At 30.8% G+C, this 10,942-nt stretch overlaps 1 protein-coding gene across 1 annotated transcript; it reads right to left on the reverse strand.

The window, feature by feature from the left end:
* LOC109822460 (protein PXR1-like) lies at positions 5,200-5,994 on the reverse strand. The gene is made up of 3 exons (XM_020388658.1): positions 5,907-5,994; positions 5,684-5,815; positions 5,200-5,288 (listed from the first exon to the last, which is right to left on the reverse strand). The coding sequence occupies exons 1-3, from the start codon at positions 5,959-5,961 to the stop codon at positions 5,215-5,217; spliced, it is 261 nt and encodes an 86-aa protein (XP_020244247.1). The 5' UTR covers positions 5,962-5,994; the 3' UTR covers positions 5,200-5,214.

Below are 10,942 nucleotides of genomic sequence, written 5' to 3' on the forward strand. Positions count from 1 at the left end.
AATGTGATATACATTGCACTAAATTACAAAGATACTTTAGAACATAACCAACAATGTGATATACATGGGAAAGATTTATTCAATGACCTACAAGCTTTGCAAACAATGTTGCCGAAGGAAATGACTAAATCAATAGACATCCTTGACTTCATAAGATCTTATTGGGATGATGGTGGCTTTCAATGTGCATGGGTTGCTTATCGGATTTTGTTAACTATCCCAGTTACGATTGCCTCGGTGGAGAGAAGTTTTTCCAAGTTGAAATTGATAAAAAGTTATCTTCGCACTACCATGTCACAGGAACGATTGAATGGATTGACAATGATATCAATTGAAAATGAATACTTGGAGAAACTTGAGTATGATGACTTAATTGAAGAATCCGCTTCAAACAATTCAAGGAGAAGTATTTTTCTTTGAATCAAATTGTAGCACAAATGTAATCTCTTCTTATATGAATATTGATTTTGCATGAGAATATTATCAGTTTGAGCCCAATATAGAACGCTAAATTGTATTATATGTATTCATTTTTATCGTTATTGATCGTACCAAATTTTTAATATAAGGAAAAACCAAAATTGGATTGGGTTAGGGCAACCCAAAGCTCAGGGTCGGCCCTGTATAGGACCCCACTAATGAAGATAAATTTATAAAATTATTAATATAGATCCAAATACAACCATGATAAGTTACATGAGGACACCACTGAGATAAAATTATGGCTTCGCCACTAGTAATAACATATGTGAATATATGATTGTTGGTTGGCCAAAATCACATGAGAACCAAAATATGGGAAATGATCATAACACCTTAAGTAGCAAATGTAAGAAGTAATAAAACAAATTCTAAGTGCTTAAATCAGCTATGATTGATGTCCGTGTCTTAAGCATGAAATAATGCAACTCAAGAGACTATGAGAATAGTATAACAGCCAAGACAATACCATAAGTCAACCAAAAAAAATCAAACAGATCATTCTTCATCTAGATGAGAGATGATGTTATGCAAACAAAATTTTAGACTACACCACAGTCTGTGTCATAGTCTAAAAGAAGAAATAACTGATATCCCGCAGCGCATAAGTCCTTTTTTCCCCCTCCAACAGAATTGGCACATATGGGTTCTAACAACTTTACCTTTTAACTTAAAAAAGTCTCCCTTTGATGGGAGATGGTAAGAGTTTACCTTTTACCAATTCTAAACATCATTTCATGCTTGGTCCACACAAAGGATATTGTTAGACTTTGATTAAGCTATCCTGCTATCGTGGGATACAAGTAAGCTTTGCTAACTGTTTTTCCCTTTTTATTATACAGTTTTCATGTATAACTTTCTTAGACTTTGATCAATAGTGCAGTATCTACTAATTAGTCAAGTTTTCTCTTAAAAAAGTTCTTAGATTGTTGATACGAGGATAAATAGATGTTAGTATAGATGCAATTTGTCACAATTTGCCAATAAATATTTATCACAGAAGAAAAGTTCCTTTCAAAAATTTTGGCATAAATTTTAACTGCAAGAAGTATATTTTAATTAGTCAAATTTCCTGTTCAATATTCTTAGTGATCCACTTCTTTCACTTCCTGCTATTGATAAACACTGTGCTTAAGCTATATTAGACATTGTTAAAGTCCCTACCTATTACACCAACATTCTGATGAAGTTATGGTAAGGATTGAGGGTTATAATTTTATATTCTAACAGAATGCCCCCGCGGGTTGAGCGTCCTTGTTATGAGCCAAAACCTGGACCCACATAGCAGTATCAAATTTTTTTCAAATGTATGGGCAAGTACCAAACTTTAGTTACTTTGTTATATTTTTGGTGGGTGTTTAGGTGGGAGAAATCAATTGTGGGTTCATAGTAAAATATTTATTATATTTTTGGTGGGTGTGTAGGTAGGAGAAATCAATTGTGGGTTCATAGTAAAATATGAATATATATCAAATCAACTCTTCTTTTGCCTTTTTTTTAATCAATCCCTAAACACCCCCCCCCCCCCCCTCCTCGCTCGCACAATTTAACTAGGAATACATTGGCAAAGAATATTTTCCATGAATGATCCAACCTAATTTTGGGGAAACTATAGATAGTTTTAACACAAAGTCATGCATATTGCAAGGATGCATTTAGGGATAAAAGAGCATTTACCTTTTTCTTCGTTGCAGAACAAAGGAAAGAGCTCTCACCGCACAGAAGAAAATGTAATGCCCTATAGCCTCCACTTCACTTTTCTGTCGTCTTTCTCTCTGCAGAAGAGAATGTACTGTCCTATAGCCTCTACTTCACTTCCCCGCTGCCCAGAAACTAGGCACCCTACCTTCTAACTAGCTAGAAAATAAATGCATATACTTATTTTAATATTAATCTCCCTCCCTCCATCCATCCAGAAGAGAATTTACTCCTCTATAGCCTCTGCTTCACTTTCCCGCTCCCCAAAAACAAGACAATCCACTTTTTAACTGGCTAGAAATAAAATATATATACTTATTTTAATACTGAATTTAATTTTTTTTTTAAATACGATATATATTCATATCTTCTCTTGAAAATTAGAAAACCCAATTGTATTCAAGTTAACAGAAAATGCAATAGAATAAATTTGCATTTCCACTTTTGGCTAATACTAACAACATTCTTAGTTTCTACTTTTGTACTTCGCAATAATAACTTAAACTATTTGGATCCTTAAAGTCAAAACTACTATTAGCTTATGTGTTTGAAAATTGATGCCATTCAAGAATCCAATTGGTATTTTATGAAAAGAGAATCAATAGTTATGTTCATTGAATGATTTCAAAGGAGTTAAGGGGTTGTTTGGTTATTTCCTAAAAAACCAAAAAATAGAAATGCAAACCAAGAAAACTCAAAAAGTACAATTTCACACATTTCCATCCCTAAAACTCACCCACAACATCTAATAAAATATTATTTTTATCCAACAACTCATCCATCATATCTAATAAAATATTATTTTCATCCAACAACTCATCCATCACATCCACCACATCTAATAAAATATTATTTTCATCCACAATATCACTCAACTCATCTCATCTCATATTTAAAAATTGTGACAACTCACATCATCCAATAAGATTGTGACAACTCATCTCATTAACATTTTATTTCTTTGTTTTCCTCCCAAAAAGCTAGGAAAATAATTTCCTTAAGTGTGGGTCACATCATCCAATAATATAATGATAACTCATCTCATCTCATATATTTTCTTATTTTTAAGAAATAACCAAGCAAAAGAAAACAACCTATTACAAGAAATAGGTTTCTTATAATTTATTTCATTATTTTTTTCGCCAACCAAACAACATCAAAACAAGTTTTCTTAAAAAATCACTCACATCATCCTATAATAAGGTGACAACTCATCTTTATTTCTTTGATTTCCTTCTTTTTTTAGCAAACCAAACACTCCCAAAACAATTCATTGATTTAATAGTTTTCCATTTCTTTGATTTTCAATTTTTTTTAGGCAAACAAACAGGCCCTAAAGTGATATGTACATTTTCAATCTATTGGATAACCTATCTATAAATTTGATTTGAACTCATAAATACAATTTTGTTATTGGCCTATTCAAGTATTTTACCAAAAATGTCAAGTCACAGCGCAACGAGGTCACTATCAGCAGCGAAAAGTCTTTTGGCGGCAACAGTATATGCTATCTCAAACAGTTGCTTACCTTTGCCTTCAAACTTGAAGAATTATCCCATTATGGACACATACTAAGGTTTTAACCTCTTATCGATTCTAAATAAACCATCTTTTTGTTGTTCAACACATGTAGATTACATTGTTTACGTTATCCAAATAAAAAAAATTTGATGAGCATATGAAACTACTTGAAAACTATTATGTACTAAGACAGTTAGCTAATATTATAAATTTAAATATGAAATGTTCCGAAGGAGATTTCACCAACTGTCCGGTTTTTCCTAGCTCCCAACCTAATTTATGTTAAGAAACAATTCACCTCAGCTCCCTCAAATCTTCTACCAACTCACAACTCATCCCATCAAGGGCATAAAATGCAAGGATTGGTTGCCCCTCCAACCTTCACAATAGAGAAGGTGTTTCATTGCCTCAGGGGAAAAAACTGGGTGCAACTTTTTCATTGAAAACAGTCACACACAACTTCTGTATCAATCATTCCACTGGACATCGTTCAGCTCAAACAAACAATCTCTAGGTTCCTGATTATAGGGAAGACAGGACCATTATCACATAATCCTCTTTACAACCCCTTGGAAATTTGGAATGCACACTATAAAAGCAATCCATTTATCTCCAAACTTGACATGACAGTTTTTGGCTCCTACAAGTCATCCCTCAAACTGCAGGTTCTTCATGTAAACAAATGCAAAGACGTGATGACAGAACACTGTAAGAGCTACCCTTGGTTAACAATTCTACACAACCAGAAAATTGAACCTAAATCAACCCATATGAAGGTGTTAATAGTATTTTCCTGTTGGAAGCTAGGAATGTTTTAAATAGAAGTAGCCAGAACATTTCAGTCTGCAAATATTGTTTGGTAAAACCTTCATGACCTACCACATCTACCATGTTGGATGTCATGAAACGTTAGTAACAATAGTTGAAATAACTCAGTCACTTGCTTAATAACTTCAACTACACATTCTTCCAAAGAGGTCAGAAATGCTCGAGAAGCAATGACGAAATTGAGTGGATGGAGATGATATCAATATAGGTCTAGCCTGCTTGTATAGATGGGTAAGCAAATCCTGAGTTACAAGCTAATTGACAGAGTATTCATACGATCAGATGTGATCTTATTGTTGTCTATATTGCTCAATGACTAGTCTGAATAAAGCATTCTGATCAGCACCATGTTAAATGATGAATTCATCATGTGAAAATTTTCCATTCAAGAATTATGAATTGCATTATTATAAATACCTCATTGAGAAGCAAGCCAGAGAGATGTGGATAGTAATTACTGATAAACTGGTTTTGAAGTGTGAGTGAAATCAAATACAATGTATTATGATTACCATGTAAGCATGTAATGCAATTCAAACCCAGATGTGTCCAAAGTGCATCCAATCCCTTGAATACTAACAGCAAACAGAAAATCTAAACAGAGACTTCCAAAGGGGAAAAAAATTTGATGACCAATTGAATAAATGAAACCCCATATTGTGCTCCTAAAGCGAGTGAAAGGAATTATCAATAAAAGATTAGACTACTTACTGAATCCAAATGCTTCTTTCGGTGTTTATGCTTCCCCTTCAGCTTCTTCTCTGGTCAAAGGAGTTAAATGAAAGAAAAAATAGTAAGGATCCCTTAATTTTTTTTGAAACCATTTGAAATTTTGCAACATGGAACAAAGGATTCAGCAATTCCTCAATTAAATAAACACATTCAATCAAAGTAAAGTCTTAAACTGTCTTATAGATAACCATAATTTATTATTACACACCAGTTAAATTCAAATGTTAATGAACTGGACAATTATGAATCACCATACTACTTAAAATGATACAAGTAAATGGACCATTCGTTTTCTTGAAGAATACTAAACTAAACAAAGACATATCTTCTGACAACAATTAAAAAAACATCTAAAATTTTATTCCATAACCTGGACCTCGACTCTTGTATCAAATTTAATCAAATTACAAGGAAAAATCCTTACCTTTTTCATCTCCGCTCTTTGAATGCTTATGAGACTTCTCACTCTTTTTCTTCCGTTCCTTCTTCTCATCATCTCTTCGACTCTTTCTATCTTCTCTCTTTCTGTGCTTCTTGCTTCTTTCATCCTCATCATCTGACGACAAATTATCAAAAATTAGCACGAATGAATAAAAGGGTTTGGATATTAGAATAAGATACGAGGAGGGCTTGGATCAAAGTTTCACCTTGAGATGAAACAGGAGAGGATCGCCGCTTCCTCGACTTCCCTTCGCTTCCCATCGTTTTTTCCCCTTCCCCCTTGTAATTTGGAGAAATTTATTTTCAAGTACAGAGGACATTGAGCTCAGATTTATAGGGATTTACACGTGCCACCTGTGATTCAACTGAATCGAGCGGTTCGGAGTCTTCGGACCGATTTGAGATGTTCGGTTTTATTTTATTTTATTTTTCCTTTTACCTAGCGTTGATTGTATTTTGATCATAAATCAATCTTTTACTTTTTCAGTAAACTGGCCTACTCTCTAGCCTGATAATACTCCTCTAGGAAACTATGCTGAATTTCTATTTATTAGCTATAACTAACAAGAACAATTAACGACAAATGTCTATAAAATTTTCTTTGAGTAAAATATATTTTATTAATAAAATTAATCTAATTCTGATTTAATCAGATCCAATTTACGCTTAAAGATTTAAAAAATCATAGAGAAATATGTTATTTGAAGCAACTCTATAGCAAACAGTTTAGGTGCTAGTAGCATATTGGGGCAAGTAACATTTAATTGTTCTCCAGGGCAATTATATTTGTTATGCATGCGCTATATTTTATGATGGTTTAATGCGTGTAACTTAATTATAATGAAATAGAAAATATATCTTAGATTATTGTTTAAATCAAATCAAGATTTAATGCTAACTTGTTATAGCTGTTTTAGTAATGAAAAATAATCTTCAATCATTAACAGACAAGTGTCTCACATTATACATAATCAAATCAGCATTTCAAGATAAGCAGAGCCTCAATTCGGTCGACTCCACAAACCAACATCTTGTGAGGACGACTCGAAAGGCATCACATGTCGACAACCAAAAGACATTGGGCGTCGACCCCTGGCTAAGTCGACTGCTTAACCACTCTACCCGGCCAACACCTTGCGAGGGAGACTCAAAAGACGGTATTTCTCGACCACCGGACGAGTCGAAAGGCGATGAAATACCTCGAGCCTCGAGCGCCCTCGTTTGCACTGGTGACCAATCATCTTGCAATAAATGTCATACGCCATCATTCATCTGCCCCCAAATAGTTTTTATGACACATCGGATCACGTCGACACTGCACACCAATCACTTCGCATTAAAATACCAAAGAAAGCTCTTCTCCACTCGTCGGTCAAAGTTACCATTCTACCCTCCTACCAGTACTATAAATAGAGATACTTTTTTAAATTACAGGGTGAGTTCTGGATTACTACTCAATGTGCTTAAAAACTATTGCAGTTCATTTTTACTTATCCACTCAAGTAACCCATTGACTTGATCGTCGAAGGAATAACCGGGGAACCCAACACCGCCCTCTTATGATTTTCTACTTGTGCAGGGAAGAACAGCTTACTCAAGAACCAGATATTCAGAGGGTTAGAGAACCTTCATCAAATTAATCACTCCTCTCTTTTGATTATGTGGTTTCATACATCAACATAACTAAAGTTTAAAGAGTATATCTCGAACAAGTGATTTGAAACAAGAAAGAAAAAGAGAAAATTGAATAAAGATAAAGGAAATAAAAATTTACAGTAAATCCACCCTTAGATCATATAGAATTATAGTTACCCCGTTCATTATAGATCAATGTAGATTTTATATTTCATCTGTCAAGAATTACTTTGGTGGAAGCTAGTTGTTTTTAAACATTACTAGATTTTATGCACGCGCAATGCACGTGGTTAAATATTGTGATTAGGTTTTTTTGGTTTATTTTTTTTACTAAAATTTGTTCCTCGGTTACTCTTTGATAATTTTTGCTCACTTTGATTAAATATTTTTTTGGTTTATTTTCTTACTAAAATTTGTTTCTCGATTACACTTTGATTATATATTTATTTGATGTTTATTTAAATAGGCCACCCAGTTTAATTTTTTATGTTGATTAGGAGATAAATATAATCTAAAGCCAATTTAAATTTTTATTTCGTTTGGATTGGCATGAAACCGAGCTTGACCTGAGGAAGTATAGTGTTATGAAAGTGAAAACACTTAAAAAATAACATTATAAAAGGAAGATGAATAATAAAGTCAACGAGCCAATATGATTGATTTAAAGTGGGCTAAAATGACATAAAATATTTAATGAAAAAAATCATAAACTGAAGATTAATACTAAGTCCAGTACACTTTTATATGATAAAAACATCCACATATGCATATGAAAGCACTAAAAATAGTTAATGAATATTCATTCTAAAGATTCCTAATTTTACTAAAAAATAAAACTATTCTATAACAATTCACAAAACATTATCTTTTATTGCTTCTATTTTATTTTTTATTGACTCGAGATCAATCCTTCTTCATCTTTATCTTTTTCCTAAGCAATTCTAGAGTAGTGTCTTCATCGTCTATATTGATTGTGATATGAGACTGGAGCATGTTATCTTTCCTTAGGCTCATTCATCTTTTGTCTTCTCCTTTAAATTCACAAAGAAGTTGAATATATTTCTTATGTTCAATACAAACTTTTGATAATACAGACTTTGGTTTTTTCCTATTTTAATAAGAATAAATTTTAATTTTATATATATGAATTTTTTGTGCTTTTAATTTATTACTTAAATAAGGTTAGAAGCTACCTCTTTTTTCTCTGCAATGAATTCTTCTGTTGTGCATCTAATAAGAATTTCTGATGTGTCATAATATTACATTTTGCTCTGTCTGTGTTATTTTCCTTGAGGATCTGAACTAAATATATTATATTTTCATTGCCAATTTACTTTAGATTATAATATTAATATTTAATTTTTGATATATTTAATTCATGAAGAAGGGATATCAATTAACCTTAGTACTACATCATCGGCGATTCTATAACATTTATCATCTGGACACTTATTATTAACATCTCTATCCACTTTTTTATTGTAGTCTTTACAAACATAGAACCACTGCTCAACTCTATTATAAATAATAGTTATCATTGACTTAAAGGTGCGATAGTGTGTTTTTATATTGGTAAATTATTCTTAGGTTTAATTGTATGAATTTTAGAGTAGGTTTTCTAAGATCATACATCTTTCAAATGCTATAATGGTTGTATATATTAGTAATTTAAATTTCTGTTGTATTTATAAAGAGTCTTAATATAGATGCTTTTGTCTTGGCAGCTTACTCTAAAAGAGTATTGCATATTATCTTTAAAATGTAATATTTTTTCTTTACGGTGTTATATGGATGTTTGCTTGGTTTACTTACTATTCTCTTATTTCTTTAGTAAATTATATCTTTGGATTGATATATATTATTGACGCAATTTACGATGGCATGCATATATCCTCTATATATTTGAGATAGATATAAGGTGAATTTTATATTTAGTGGAATTTAATAAGAATTTTAGTAATGAAATATACTACATTCATATTTAGAGATCTTGAATTCTAATAGTGCTATTGCATCATTATCTTTGATCATGTCTTTAAGAATTGATCCTATGTTAGTAATCATACCCCTAAATAAAGTCACACGTATGGTCGTGATACTATATAAGAAAAAGAAAAAGGGTGATTTTATATTTACGCAAAGTCATGACATGGTAAATTTTCTTTTATCTCCCATGAAGAATGTTTCTTTGATTTGAACAAAGTTGTTCAATATATTCTTCAAGGGGTATTCAATCGGTGTTTCTTTGATAAATATAACTTATGTTAGTGTTAATTGAAGCAATTCATGAACGTTCCGAATTCCATTTGAAATGAAAACTGATTGATTCTTTGAAGGATATCTATAAATTTTGTAATAGTTCTCCATACATAAATCTTTATAATTTTCTACCCTATAAATATTATTACCATTAGAGATCAATATTTATAAATTATAATCAATTAATGTTAAGTTATTATATTATAGTCTTTTATTAGTTTTTTGTGATTTTGTCGTCTATCAATTAATGATACTTATGTATTTTTGCTGCTCTAACATATTGGTAAAATTATGTGCAATTACTTTAATTTATTAACATTAATTTTTAATCTATCATATATTTTTTAAAAATTTATTCTTTAACTGGATATTTTTAATCTGTTATTATTACTATTTTTTACCAGTATCAACTTGACTATTTTTAGATTTTAAAAAGGGAAAGTAAACCTTAAATTATAAGTTATATTTATATATCTTAATGAAAGAATATCACACAATTACTCTTTATATTTATATAAGTTCTAAATTTTTAGCTTTTTATTTTGTGTAATTTTAAACTTTTGAGACTATTTTGTCTAATTTTTAAAACTTTTTGCTTTTTTTGTAATACTTCATGTTATAAATTGATACTACAAAGCTGTTTCATATATTTATTAATCTTATTTATTTGTTGAGCTATATATTGTTCATGAGATATTAGGATAGGATATAAGTATGATTAGGATAGATTATAATTTAAATTAAATATTTAAAATAGTACATGGTAATTTTGACCATGAAATTTTTTTCCTGAACTTGTGCTTTTAAAGGAGTATGATATGATATGATTTTTTTTTTCTTAATTTTTTTATAATTTTGGGAATGACTTTTGTCTCTTTAATTTGTTTAGTGAATTTTGTAAATATCTCATCCACATTATATATATTTATAGGTCTACGTTGTTCCTGGGTTCGACCTTTGGGTAGACATTATTTGTCTTATTAATTTATTTGATTTTTTCATATACGCCATTCATTTTGTAGACATTTGTAAATTTGATATTTAATAATTTTATTTAGATTTATATTTCAATTTAAATTGTATCATTATCTTTATACTATGTATATCTAATAAGGATTCATTAATTTATTAACTTACTCTTACTTAATGGAATAATATTTGAATCTCAATAGTATTTTTGTTTACCAAAAGATTTTTCCGATATCGTGCTTTTAAACAGAGTATGATATGATATGAAGTATGATATGATTAATGAAAAATAAGTTTTTTGTCGAAAATGACAGATGTAAATAAGCCCACATCAAGGGTTGTGGATGCTTATTTGCATTAAACCCCTCTCCATCTTTAG

This window comes from Asparagus officinalis, chromosome 8 (assembly GCF_001876935.1).
Source record: "Asparagus officinalis chromosome 8, Aspof.V1, whole genome shotgun sequence".
Lineage (NCBI taxonomy): Eukaryota > Viridiplantae > Streptophyta > Magnoliopsida > Asparagales > Asparagaceae > Asparagus > Asparagus officinalis.